Source organism: Hylobates moloch, unplaced genomic scaffold, assembly GCF_009828535.3.
Source record: "Hylobates moloch isolate HMO894 unplaced genomic scaffold, HMol_V3 SCAFFOLD_20, whole genome shotgun sequence".
Lineage (NCBI taxonomy): Eukaryota > Metazoa > Chordata > Mammalia > Primates > Hylobatidae > Hylobates > Hylobates moloch.
The window spans coordinates 37,583,742-37,598,348 of record NW_026652295.1 but is presented as its reverse complement, the minus strand read 5'-3'; the positions used below and the strand labels follow the sequence as shown (position 1 = coordinate 37,598,348).

The 14,607-nt window shown below is 44.6% G+C and overlaps 1 protein-coding gene across 8 annotated transcripts in view; it reads right to left on the bottom strand.

Moving 5' to 3' along the window:
* DNAH8 (dynein axonemal heavy chain 8) overlaps window positions 1-14,607 on the bottom strand; it is a 309,672-nt gene that overhangs the window by 1,418 nt on the left and 293,647 nt on the right. For all 8 annotated transcript variants that reach the window (XM_058432164.1, XM_058432166.1, XM_058432167.1 and 5 more), the window contains one exon: window positions 2,707-2,828. In XM_058432164.1, coding sequence (XP_058288147.1) covers window positions 2,707-2,828 — 122 coding nt within the window. The remainder of the gene's footprint in view (window positions 1-2,706; window positions 2,829-14,607) is intronic.

Here is a 14,607-nt window from a genome sequence, read left to right as displayed (position 1 = left end):
GCTGGAGTGCTCAGGGGCCTCTGTAGAGGGGATGGCCTTGACGGGCCTTGATGGGCTTGAAGCAGGGGGCTGTGTTTGGAAAGACAGAGGAGAAAGCGTAGGCATCACAGGCAGAAGTAACACTACAAAGAAAGGCAGGGTGGCCCGGAAAAGCCCCAGTATTTCCTTTATCAGAGGGCTCAATGGTTGTAAAAGAAGTTAGGGCTTGACCGTGGAAGGATCTGGGTGCTAAGCTGAAGAGTTTAAACTGGATCCTGTAGGCAGTGGGCAGCCACAGAACACATATTCACTAAAAAAAGAAAGGCTGAAGGAGAATCACAGGGGAGGCTCCGACAATCATGCCAGCTCACCAAATAGATAAATGTAGAGGATGGTGACTGTTTTTCCACCTCCAGTGAGGATCGGATCGGGGAAGTAAATGCTGATTAGAATGAAAGACAGTAAGATTCGTTGCAGAGTGTTTTCTGGAATCCCCCTGTATGGGATCACCGTGTGAGGACCATGTTTTTTGAACCAAAAACGGAGGCACATGATTCAACAGTAAAACCATGGGCAGCCCCAGAAAATCAGGACATATGGTTACCATCATTAAGTCAGTGGGTGACAATCAACTACATGAATAATGGGACCACTTAAAAGCCATCGTATGGTAAATTGTATCCCTCTCCAGGGTGCTCAGAACTTTAAAAAGTCAGTGAGAAGGTGTGGTAGATAGAATAGTGTCACCCAAAACTTCATGTCCACCCAGAACCTTGGAATGTAATTATTTGGAAATAGGGACTTTGCACACATTGTTTAGATAAGGACATACTGAATTAAGGTAGGTCCTAAATCCAATGTGCCTGGTAACTTTATAAGAAGAGGAGAGGACACAGAGATATATATACTTATACAGACGAATGTGAGAATGGAGGCAGAGATTGTGATGAGGAAGGAAAGCCAAAGATTGTCAGCAACCACCAGAGGCTAAGAGAGAAGCTTAGAACAGGATTTTCCCTTGGGGCCTCCAGTTGAAACCAACCCTACCCTGATTTGACTTCTGGCCTTCTAAGCAGTGAGAGAATAGATCTCTGTTGTTTTTAGCCACCCAGGGTAATGATACTCTGTTCTGACAGCCTTCGGAAAGGAACACAGATTTTGATTCCAGGAAGCAGGATGCTGCCGTAACAAACGCCTACAGATGTGGAAGGAATTCTGGAATTGCACAACGGGGAGAGGCTGGAGGAATTCTGAAACTGCCTAAAAGAGATTGTTGGTGGGAACCTGGAGGTTAAGGTGCTTCTGGTGAGGCCTCAGACAGGAATGAGGAAGATAATACTGGAAACTGAAGGAAAGGCAGCCCTCGTTATAAGGTGGCAGGGAACTTGGCTAGAACCTGGAAATCATCTTGTCCAGCCCCCTTACTTGACAAATGAGGGAATGAAAATCAGAGAAAAGGAAAGGGAGACTGATTTATTGAGAGTATACATGGGGTCCAGCACCACACCTGAATGATCACATTTAAATCTTCACAACTACCATTTTTTAAAATTTATTTATTTATTTGAGACAGAGTGTCGCCCTGTCACCCAGGCTGGGGCGCAGTGGCGGGATCTCAGTTCACTGCAACCTCTGCCTCCTGTATTCAAGTGATCCTCCCACGTCAGCCTCCAAAGTAGCTGGGACATTACAGGTGCCCGCCACCACCCCAGGCTAAGTTTTGTATTTTTAGTAGAGATGGGTTTCACCATGTTGGCCAGGCTGGTCTCAAACTCCTGACCTCAAGTGATCCTCCCGCCTCGGCCTCCCAAAGTGCTGGGATTACAGGCGTGAGCCACCGTGCCTGGCCACAACTCCTTTAATAAGGTTGAATTATCATGCTCATTTTGCAGATGAAGATGTGAAGACTCAAAAAAGTTAAAGAATTTGCCCACAGTCATTGAGCAGATCAGCATCCAGGAAGTGGGGGCTCTTCCCCCAGCCATGTTCCTTTCCACGCAAAGGGGACACCCCTGGAAATGGCCCCTGAATCCAACCTGCTAGTCCCCTTCATCTCTGCTGCCCTCAGCACTGCTCTGCTGCCTACAATAGAATCTGTGAGTAGCCCACAGCAGTAGCTGGAGATGTGTAGAAAAGCCTTATTTATTTATTTATTAAGACTAGGTCTCACTCTGTCACCCAGGCTGGAGTCTGGTGGTGTGATCACTGCTTACTGCAGCCTCAACCTCCAGGGCTCAAGCAATCCTCCCACCTCAGCCTCCCAAGTAGCTGGGACTACAGATGTGTGCCATCACGACGGGCTAGTTTTTTGTTTGTTTGTTTGTTTGTTTGTTTTTGGTAGAGACAGGGTCTCCCTGTGTTGCCTAGGCTGGTCTTGAACTCCTGGGCTCAAGCGATCCTCCTGCCTCAGCCTCCCAAAGTGCTAGGATTATAGGCATGAGCCACCACACCTGGCCAAAAAGCCTTTTTAGCAAACACAAGTATAACTTGTAATTTTGTAGAAATGTAGTCTATGGAGTTCTAAGAGCTCATTAGACCTTGTCATTAATCTTCCACTCTGGCAGATGGGGGAGGCTTTGGCACTGATGTCTTCTGGTTATGACGGAGGGAACCCTCACTGCAAAGAAAATGGACCTAACCAAGGCACTCACAGCTCAGTTTTAAGCAGAACTTGAAATTTCAGCTCTGGCTCCAGAACAGTCCCTGCTATTGCCCAGCAATGCCTACCCCAGGGGGTGACGTGATCTCCTCCTTGGTCTGTCTCAGAACTTCATTGTGGATGGTCACAGTGTCCAGTGCCCAGCCTTTGTGGGCACGGGTCACTTCTTGCCTCATTGCTGTGAGGAAGCCTTAAAGAAAAAAAGAAGAGATGTTGACGCCTTGTTGCAATCTGCTTTAAAAACAATCTGCTTTAAAAACAATGTTAAGTGTTACTTGCTTATCAATCTCCAAACTACACATCCATCTCAAAAGGAGTTGAGGCCAAACCCCAGTGGAGACGTTTCTCTCAGTGTTTTGTTTCTGTGGGGACCCGCAATGAGCTAAATCTTTCTCGCCTGCTGACAGCAGGAAAGCAGTACCGTTTATACTTCAAACTGGGCCTTGGTTTGAAACTCTCCTGAGATTTCAGCTGCTCAAGTCTTAAAGGCTTGTAACCCAGTTCTAGCTCATAGTCTCTATTTGAAAATATAATATCGAGGAATAAGATCGGAATGGTGAAATATTCGGAGAATAGCATTCCAGTTAGACTTGAATCAAACCATTATCAAGCTTCTATTTGCTATAATGGAACAATTTCATTTAGTCTAGGGAAATAAGGCATAATGCCAAAATAGAAAACCTGACTTCCAATTTGACCAAACAAAGCAATCACCCTGGAAAGGAAAGCTACATATTTTAATGTGCATAATACAGTGATTTTAAGACAATATGCGGTTCCGTACACTGTGGCTTTTCTTTAAAGTTAATATTTGCAAACCATGATGCCATTCAATTCAATAAGATAAGCCTTTCTTGGAGAGTAACAGTCAATGTTAGAAAAAAATACCCTAAACCTCAAACGGGACTTCAAAACCTTAAGAAAACATATTTATGATCTACATATTTTATTTTGGCCTCCATGTAAATATTAAAAATCATAAAGCTCTCCAATGAGTAAAATTTTATAATGCACGTGTTCCCGCTACTCCTAGATTAGTGAGCTCTGAGAACCAAACCAGCATATACCAATGTATGCACAAAACAATACAAAAGTGAACATTTTATCAGGTTTGAATGGGAGTTGGGGGAGGGGAGAGTTGCAAGGCATAATTATAAGCACTGAGTCGAGATCCCTTGGAGTTGGAAAGAAAGAACAGGTCCTAGCCTGGCTTTACGGAGTCAAGTTCTCCCCATTATTAAATGAGACACTTGGAGAGGCACTTATATGGTCATGCTTTCATTCCTCTGTCAAATCTTGCTGAAGTATCCACCATGTACCAAGCCCTGTACTATGTGGGATGACCACAAAGATGAAGAGGCCATCCATGGGGCCCACATTCAAGGAGCTCAGTCCAGAGGGAGTGTGGGGGAGGCTGGACGTTGACGCAATGTTGTCATTATGAACAAAGGTGTGAACAAAGTTAACTACTCGGGAAGACAACCCAGGGAAAGCGTTATTGAGAAGATGAAGTGGAAGGTGACTCTTGAGAGCTGCATAGGAGTTTGCCAGATGGAGCAATTCCAGGTAAAGGAACAGCACACACACACACATGGATGGCTGAGACAGCGTGGAGTCAGTGACAGCAGATGAGGTTAGAACCAAGATAGAGGAGTGATTTTTCAAGGTCAGAATTTGGACTTCAGTCTGTGGATGGAGAGAAGCCACTCAAAGTTTAAATAAAAATTCAAATGGTTTGGCTTTATTTGCATCTTGACACGTTTACTCGGAGAGCCCACTAAAATAGGATTAGGTGTGGTAAAGAAGGGCCTTTGCATTAACCCAAAAGAAGAGTTGACCAATCAACCAAAGCAGCTGAGTGAAGGACTTTTATAGAAGATTCTTATAAAGCTATAGTTTCATGAAACCGAGTGCCTAGTAGGAGAGACTGGTTTTATGATACAAAATGTTAAGCATAGGAGGCAGGAAATGTAGTGGAAGTTTGCCTGGCAGCAGTGGCTGGTCAATGCCTGTGCTCTATGTGGAGTCACTTGAGGGGATTTGATTAGCATGCGATTATGTTGACTTCCTTTTTTTATTATTTTAGATACAGGGTTTTGCTATGTTACTCAGGCTGGTCTCAAACTCTTGGACTCAAGTGATCTTCCCACCTCAGCCTCTGGAGTAGCTGGGATTACAGATGCGAGCCACTGTGCCAGGCAACTTCCATTTTAAACATCGAGGCTCCCATACTTGAGCAGTAAAACATGTGGTGTGTTTTCCAGTCAATGGTATATATGACCAGAATAATAAAACCCAATTCTCCATTCTAAGGCACTCCATGAAAATGTGATTTTCACCATTCAACATTCAGTGTGCATCCATGTATTAGACACTGTATATCCTAGTAGGGTTTTGTGGACTTGGAATTAAATCAACCCTATTTTATGATATTTTAAGATTCATTACTGATCTACGAATCTACAAGGTCATAATGTACAAGGCATGAATCCTGGTCTTAACCATCCATTTGCACAAGTTGAATAATTACATTTTCCTATAACATTTAAAGTTCCAGCTAAGCTGCAAATTTGACCTCACTCCTTGTGGCACTCAAGACAATGTCATAGGTGCCAGAGGAGGATAGAGCTGGATTCTCGCTTATTTAGCACATCTGCTTCAAAGACTTCAGCCATCATCAGAGCTCTGAAAAACTCTAGCGCGAATAAGGAGACATCATTTCTTATCTTCTCCCTAAGGGGGACAGGCGTTCCCTAAGGGGAATGATGTTGGCCAGCTGACTTCAGCCACAAGTCTCCTAATGCTTAGGAATGCCAGGAGGTGGACTCTAGAACACACTTATGTTACCTTGTACTATTAAGAACGGAAAACGTTAAATATATTTGCAGCCTGAGAGTGGAGATAGGAAACGTTAACGGGCCATTCCCATGTTCAGAGAACGTAGAGAAGATACATGTCCTTTCAAGTCTTGATCGTTTTGTTTCTGCTTCCTAAAGACAGCATGATCCTTGCGGCACTCAAAGGGTAGCAAATCCAATGAACTGTTCATTATTGAATTTAAAAAATGAATGGCCATCTTTCTTGTAGACTGATAACAAGTCTAATGGAATGAAAAGCTGATTTTTTGAAGCCTGTATAATTTTTAAAGACTATTGATATATTTTTCTTTATAAGAGCTTGAAAGCAGTACTTTTGTTTTGGCACAATTTAGTTTTTTTGTTTGTTTTGTTTTGTTTGTTTTTTAGACGGAGCCTCGCTCTGTCACCCAGGCTAGAGTGCAATGGTGCGATCTCCGCTCACTGCAAGCTCCACCTCCCGGGTTCACACCACTCTCCTGCCTCAGCCTCCCCAGTAGCTGGGACTACAGGCACCCGCCACCATGCCTAGCTAATTTTTTGTATTTTTTAGTAGAGACAGGGTTTCACTGTGTTAGCCAGGATGGTCTCGATCTCCTGACCTCGTGATCCACCTGCCTCGGCCTCCCAAAGTGCTGGGATTACAGGCGTGAGCCACTCAGCCCCTGGCTGGCACAATTTAGTTTTAATAATTCCTACACCAAATTTCAATCATCAGTGGTGGAAAAATGATTCCTATGTTCATATGTTTAACTCCAAAGGGAGAAACAAAAAGTTGGGGAAAATCTTCAACAATAGTAACCTTTTATTTTTCATGAGATTAAACCACCCAAATGAAAACAGGTGATTTGATTATTTAAACATCTGAGTTACATGTGGTCTAAATCAGATGCTTAAAAAAAAATTCTTCCCCCCTCAAACCCATAAAGCATAATAAAATTCTTAAAACACTTGTCAAGCTTGTTCTTTTTAAAAAACTCACAAGTTTGAAACATGTATCTAAAATACAATTTATAAAATGCTTAATCTGCCGATTCTGGAGCCCACAGTGCAGGGTGGGGTGGGGGTAGGCAGCTGCCCACTACAGCAGCACAGCAAGACTGCAGGGGTGTGGCCCTCCCTCCCAGGCCCTTCTGTTCAGACACCCAAGGGGAACATGTGCACCCCTGGGATCACACGACCAGAAAACAAGACCCCAGAGGTTTCTTGAGTCTCTGCTTACCAGAGAAGCTCAGTGCAGCCCTGCCAGCCCATCCCTGAGCAGGGCACCCCCAGATGGGACAAAGCAAGGTATGGCTCGACTGGGCAGGGCAGGACTGGGCAGGCAGGTGGGCTCTGGAAGGAGAGGATGGTAGCAGACAGGGTGTTGCCTCCTGCCTGCAGGTGGGGAGCACCCTGATTGAGTGGGCTGAGAAGGGTTGTTCACCAAGCCTGGACCCCCCAGCTCCGTTGGTTATAGACTGATAGCAGAGTAGTGGCTCATGGGAAGCAGTTAGCTGGAAAGTCTGAGGTCTGGTCTATAGGGTCAGGGAGGAGCTGGGGGAAGAGGACAGTACCGGGAAGGCAGATAAAAAGGTAGCAGCCTCAGATTTCTGCAACCCCCTGGGGTTTGCCAACCCAAAGCCTGCAGCTTACTTTATAAAGAGAAGAAAAAAAAGTACTTAATGAAAGTTATAGACAGCTACACCCCACTTACCCCCACACACAAAATCCAAATGATTTTTTCATCTCCCCTCCGGACTCCTCCCAATACAATACAGTTTCCTGTTTTCTTTCTTTTTAAAAATTCCCTTTTAAGCTAGTATTATACTTTGGAAACTCAGGTCTAAAGTGACACTTGTTACGTGTGTATTCCTATAATAGTAGTAATCCAACAGTTCAACACACTCATGGCTGTTGTTTGACTTGTGCAATCAGCTGGCTTAAAGAAAGCTGGAGTGCTTTAAATATCATTTCATACAAGGTCTTAGAAAAGATGAAAGAAATAACTAATCAGGAAGATTGCTCTTCTCAAATTTATAAGGAGTTGGTTGGCATTTGGTAATGATTTATACTAAAAATAAGCAACATTTTCTTTTCTTTAATAAATGAACTGGTCCTTATGCAATAGGCCTCAGGCTGTGCATTATTTCCTGCCTAATCAGTTACTAAGCTTCCCAGTAGCATCTTTGAAGATGAGGAGAAATGATGTTCCTGCCACGAGTTTACGACAGGCAGTTTTTCCCCCAAATGAGAAGCAAATGTAGTTCACTGGTAAATTAAACAAAAGGTCAGAAATCATTAAACGAAGATAGGGTTGGTCAACCCCATTGAATAAAAATGCACCAAGCACCTTTCCCGGTTCTTTGCTGTAAGGCAGGGACCTTAAACTGCTGAAAATTAGAGACACCCAGGAATCTTCTAAAACTCCCAATTCCCAAGTCACAGCTCAGATCAATACAATCAGAATCTCTGGAGGTGGAACCCAGGCACCAGCTTTGTTTTAAGGCAGGGCTTCTCAGACCTTAATGTTCATGGGAATCACCTGAGGAGGGGGATGTACTAAACGTGCACGTTCTGATTCAGTAGGTAGATCAAGAGTGGTGCCTGAAATTCTGCATTTCAATCAAGCTCCCAGGTGATACAGATGCTGCTGGCTGGTGGACCACATACTGGGTAGCAAAGGTCCAAGGTCAAGGTTCTTCACTCATTAGAATGACCAAGGAAGCTTTTCAGAAAATTTATTGCCACCAACAGTGTGACAACATTCCTATTTCTCCACAGCCATTGTGAAAGACAGTGTGGCAATTCCTCAAGGATCTAGAACCAGAAATACCATTTGACCCAGCAATCCCATTACTAGGTATATACCCAAAGGAATACAAATCATTCTGCTTTAAGACACATGCACACGTATGTTTATTGCAGCACTACTTATAATAGCAAAGACATGGAACCAATCCAAATGTCCATCAATGATAGACTGGATAAAGAAAATGTGGTACATATACACCATGGAATACCATGCAGCCATAAAAAGGAATGAGATCATGTCCTTTGCAGGGACATGAATGAAGCTGGAAGTCATCATCCTCGGCAAACTAACACAGGAATAGAAAATCAAACACCACATGTTCTCATTCACAAGTGAGAGTTGAACATTGAGAACACATGGACACAGGGAGGGGAACACACACACTGAGGCCTATTGGTGCGGGAAGGGGAGGGAGAGCATTAAGACAAATAGCTGATGCATGCGGGGCTTAAAACCTAGATGATAGGTGCAGCAAACCACCATGACACACATATACTTATGTAACAAACCTGCACGTTCTGCACATGTATCCCAGAACTCAAAGTAAAATAAAAAAGAAAAGAAAACTGATTGTGCGGACTCTAGAGGGCTCAGCCCTAGAGATTCTGATATACTTGTTCTGGGGCCCCAGGCAGTAGTATGTGTTAAAAGCTCCCCAGGTGATTTTACTGTGGAGGCAGGTGTGAGAACCACTGCCCTGTAAAAAGCTCTGCAGACAAGTCATTGACAGTCACTGATCCACAGTTGTTTTAAGAACAAGTTTGACAAGTGGGAAGAGTACAGGCACAATATTAAGAAGACTGTCAGTAGTACAAGTGACTCTTTCCAGGGCCCCTTGAGACACACACCTTCTCTGAAATGACTAATCCAGGACGTAATTGGCTCCAGTAAAACTTCAGTATAAACGGGAGAGTTGGGACTACCTGTCTTAGCAAGGCTGGGATCAGCTAAACTCATTTAAAAATGTAATTCCTGCCCTGAACTATCTTTTCCTTGAGCTAGTTTATGCTTCCTTTCCCTTTAACCAACCTCCCACTTCTCCCCTCTCTCCCAAACCTTTCCACTGTTCCCTCTGTTGACAAACTCTCATATTTTCCACCTTTTCACAGAATGTTCTTTCCACCTTCCGCCAGGTTGCCCTGGCTCAACCCTAAGGACCTTGCCCTTCCCAACTGTTCCTCCACCCTTTATGGGAATTTCTGCTGCACTGACAACCACAGCCTCTGGCCACATGTCCCTCCTCTCATTGTCCTTGCCATATACCCATCTGCTGCGGCTCATTAGGCACTCTGACAACACCTGGGTCTCTCCAGTACCGCATTCAGCATCTGACCTATCAGACCTTTGGCCTCATCATTTTTTATGACCTTCTCCTCAACTCCATCCCTTTTCTTCATTTCCTTCCCTGTTTAGTTCAGATCCATCCTTTTCATCTCCTGCCTGGCAAAACCGCAATCCCAGATGAATCCATATGTCCCCCCTCTCTCACATCTATACCAGGCTGCTGAATGAAACTAGAAACCATCACACAGCCACCATCACTACAGTTCACCATCAAGAGCCTCAACAGAATTCTCAAGACCACTTATCAGTCCTTCCCTGTCCCCCTCATCTGCCCTCTTTCTCAAACTTCTGCCACTCTTTTAAAAATCTCTCCACCAACACCTTCTTGCTTTCAAGAGGACCTCGCCTCCAGCTTCAGACAGAGAGTAGAAAGCATCAGATGGGAATGCCCTTAACTTCTTGCCAGCAAGCCTACCTACGCTCCATCACCATGAGCATCTATGCCCTTTCCTTCCTTATTACTCTTGTTACAGCGTGCAAGGTGCCGCCTGCCTGGAGCACACTTCTCCACGTGTGAGTGCTGTGTCCACCTCCTCCTGCCTCTTTTACCTCCTCCCTGGGATTGTTGAGCTCTCTCTCCCTCCCTCATCCCTCCCACAACCCCCTTTCTATCTTTCTCTCTCCTTCCCACCAGTATTTGAACAGGTTTAAGCCTCTCCTATCACTAAAAGAGAAAGAAAGAAAACTTTTTATTCTTATACCTACTCCTCCAACTTGCTTCTCCTCCTCCCAGCCAAATGTCTTGAGAGAATTATCCATGTTATCCATACTCACCCCATCTCCATTTCCTCGTTTCACTCACACACCCCCAAATCAGACTCCTGCACCTCCCCACCTATTCCACTGAGAGTTCTGCCAAAGGTCTTCTTGTTGAAAAATCCATCTGGCCATTTTTGGCCCATCTTACTTGCCATCTTGGCGCACCTGCCACTACTTACTTACTACTCTCCTTCTCCTTGCCTTCCATGACACCATGCTGTCCTGGTTTCCCTCTTCTACACTTTTTGACATGAGGAGTCCATTCACAAGAATCCAGGTAACCTGGAGGATAGTGCACAAGCACATTCAGCAGAATCCTGGCAAGGATGACTCAGGATGAAGATGGGCAGATCACGGCTCTGGTGACCTTCGCAGGAGGATGAAATTCCTACTTGGCAGGTGAAAGTGAGGAATGAGCATGCTACAGTGGGACATTAGATGAGCCAGTCATAGGCTGAGGTCATCAACGAGGGGGCCGAGGCCAAGGACAGAAGTTGCCAAGAAGAGCACACAAAGTGAGCTCTGAGGTAGGAAGAGATCAGAGGAGGGGCATGGATGGAAACCAAGGCATGAGAGTTTTCAGAGTTGGCATTCTAGCTCTAGTCAAGGGCAATGATGTCATCAGGGAGGTCGTTAGATATGAGGGCCGTGGAGAGAGCAGTTTCAGTACAGTGATGGAGCCTGGCCAGATTACAAAGGACTGGGTGGTTGCTAAGGAAGGTAAACACATGCAGAGACTTGAATTACAACAGACGTGGTTGTCTAAGGCCAGTGCGTAAAAGCTGCTCACACAAAAAGTCAAGGAGGATGGGTTGTTATTCACTCAGAGGCATTTCTATAGTTCTGTGATTTGGGGACAGGGCAGGTTAGTGCTATCACTCACGTTGAAGTTTAGGACCTAGAGGTCCACTCACCTAGATTTCCCAAGATGTTTAAGGGTAGCTCTCATTCATCAAACAGTGGCACTGGGGCATGCTTAGAATTGCTATTAGATTAGAAGCTATCCCCAAGTCCCTTCCAATCCTAAAGTTCCATTAGTCCTTGGCACACTTTCCCACCTCCACAAACAGCAGACTTCTATAACTCTTCAAGACAAGCATTCGGAGATTGTAGCTAGTTGACGATGTTTCCCTGAAAACACACACACAGGCAAAAGGTTGTAGATTATTTTTATAGAAATGCAAGATAACAGGACAAAAATGATCCATCTCTTTGATCCAGCAGAATTGCCTCTAACTGAAAAATCTTGATTTGCATTATGGAAGAAGTTGTCACTGATATCTGACACAACAGACTGGCATGGCTTGCCAAGACACTGAGAAAAAAATAACAGAAAAAAGTGGGCACAGTTTGGCATCTAAATGGCATCAAGCTCCAGATTGAGCTAAACATTCGGAAAATAACAGGACTGCATGGTTCAATCTACTACAGAGGTGTGAGACCTGGGGAATACACTCAGCCTCTGCCTCCATTTCATTAGCAGCCCCTGTGAGTCATAGCTAACATCAAATGGCAAAGCATGGCTATCAATTAAGATGTTCTGAAAGGCAGTCAATACCCTGGCCTGAAGTCAGGCTCATTACAACTATATTCTTTGGGTTTAAACACATCCCCACACACAGCACAGACATGTACACACACTTGCAAGCTCATGCACCAGAATCTAAATCACGTTACATGATGCACTGAAAAGGCACACCTATGAGAAAAACAGACCAGGGCCATCCTTTGCGACCCCCGAGAAAAACAATCTTAAATAATGTGGGAAGATGTGCACCAACAACTGCTGGGAAAACCCAGTGGAACACAAGTTTCTCCTGGCCCGAGTAATCCGCCGGGAGACAAATCCACACACAGAAAAAAGCTGCACGTTGAAAAAACTATCACAGGGTCACAGATATAGAGAGCTTGACTATTTTAATCATCCAGTCTAATTGCCACATGGTTGAGCTCGTCAATTGCTACAGAAATGATTGTGAGGGGTGCTGAAAATGCCAGATGAGCTCCACGGTGGCTGACTCAGCCTCTTCAAACATGACAGACAAAATATCAGGCCACCCATGAGGCAAACAGCAGTGCTACAAACAGCAGAAGCTCGGGTGCTGACTGGGGGCAAGCGAAGCATGTCACTTGTCCTTGAGGTAGCATGGACCTCAAAGTCACTTAGGCCTGTGGAGCAGTCACCAGACAGACAATGAGGGAAACACACTAAACAGCATCAGATGCCACATTACATTATAAAATTATAAACATTAGCAATCATACGTGAATAAAGCCTTTGCAGGTGTTCTATAGTCTTCTTTATGGTCCAGGTGATTCTGATTACTGTATATATATTTGTGATGAAGCTATGGCCTTTATGCAAACTGCATTGTGTTTTACTTAAATATGTAGAGTTTTTTCTTTTTTGGGGGGGTGGGGGATGGAGTCTTGCTCTGTTGCCCAGGCTGGAATGCAGTGGCGCAATCTTGGCCCACTGCAAGCTCCGCCTCCCAGGTTCACACCATTCTCCTACCTCAGCCTCCCGAGTAGCTGGGACTACAGGCGCCCGCCACTAAGCCCGGCTAATTTTTTGTATTTTTAGCAGAGACAAGGTTTCACCATGTTAGCCAGGATGGTCTCAATCTCCTGACCTCATGATCCGCCCGCCTCGGCCTCCCAAAGTGCTGGGATTACAGACGTGAGCCACTGTGCCTTGCCTATGTAGGGTTTTTTTAAAAAGCCATTTACTTAAATGTTTTGAACCAAAGAAAGAAATTATTTCATTGAAGAGGACTGAGTTAGAGGACATAAAACCCAGGAGATACATTCACGTTGGGAAATCAACTGTTGATGTCAAATAGTGTCCAGCAAGGCTTCCAGTTGGAAAGGACTCTATGTGTTTGCACGCTGCCTGGGAACATGTATGGAGTGGCTGTAATCTTTATTTGCCAGATTTGGCCAAGTGAGGTGGAACAGAAAGGAATCTGTCCCTCATGTCAAGAGAACAAAAAGAGAGCAGCGGAGTGATTAGTGGGCAGGAAGAGTTGACTTCCAGTCTTCTGTGCGACTAACAGAAAGCAGTCATGGATAAGGGTGTGTGTGCGCTTGTGTGTAAACGGTAGGATGTTTGAATAAGTTAGGGCTTTCCAAGACATGGAGAGACCTGAGAGAAAGAATCAAAGTCTAACTTGAAAGCAGAACTGAACAAAAGGGAAAAGATGAGTATTATTAACAAATGAAGGAAAGTAAGGCGTTAACTGAAATGTGATGTATTAGTCCATTTTCACACTGCTATAAAGACATACCCAAAACTGGGTAATTTATGAAGGAATGAGGTTTAAATGGACTCAGTTCTGCATGGCTGGGGAATGCCTCAAGAAACTTACAATCATGGCAGAAGGGGAAGCAGTCATGTCTTACATGGAGGCAGGAGAGAGAGAGTGAAGGGGGAACTGCCAAACACTTATTAAACCATCAGATCTCGTGAGAACTCACTATCACACAAGCAGCACAGGGAAAACCACCTCCATGACCCAATCACTGGGATTACAATTTGAGATGAGTTTTGGGTGGGGACACAGAGCCAAACCATATCATGTGAATCTACATTTGTATGTCTTTAAGTATTGCTCTGGTTTGTAACATTTCTTAACAAATATTAACAATTAAAGATTAGTTCATATTAACACTTTGCTTTTTTAAGTTATATTTTGAATGAAAAAAATCACTGAAAAACATTATGTGCATTCATGTCTATGGAAAGCCAGGGATGAACCAACTCCACTCCCTTGGTTTCTAAATATCAAAGATACACTCAATAACCTCACACTTTTGAAAATCACTGGTCCTTACGCCTCTCCCAACTCCAAGTCTGCCAACACACTTCTCCAGTGCTCCCTGCCTCTCTGCCCTACCTGTCCCTCTCCCAACGCTCCCTGTCTTGTACCTTGCCTCCAGCCTACATTGTCCCTTGCTCTCTCAGAGACCCCCATTTAATCACTCCATCAAATCTGTTCCCTCCTTGGCACATGGTTAAGGTCCCAGGCCCTCTTCCTTGGACCTGGCAAGAGTCTCATTGCACTGGGCCTCCATATTCCAGTCCATCACTTGCCTTCTCTTGGGATTACCTTCTGATATACAGCCCCAACCCCTGAGGCCCCGGAAGACTTTTCATACTCCAGCCTCATTCCCCACTACCCCCAGCCTTGCTCTTAAGCCCTGGCTATACTGGTCTC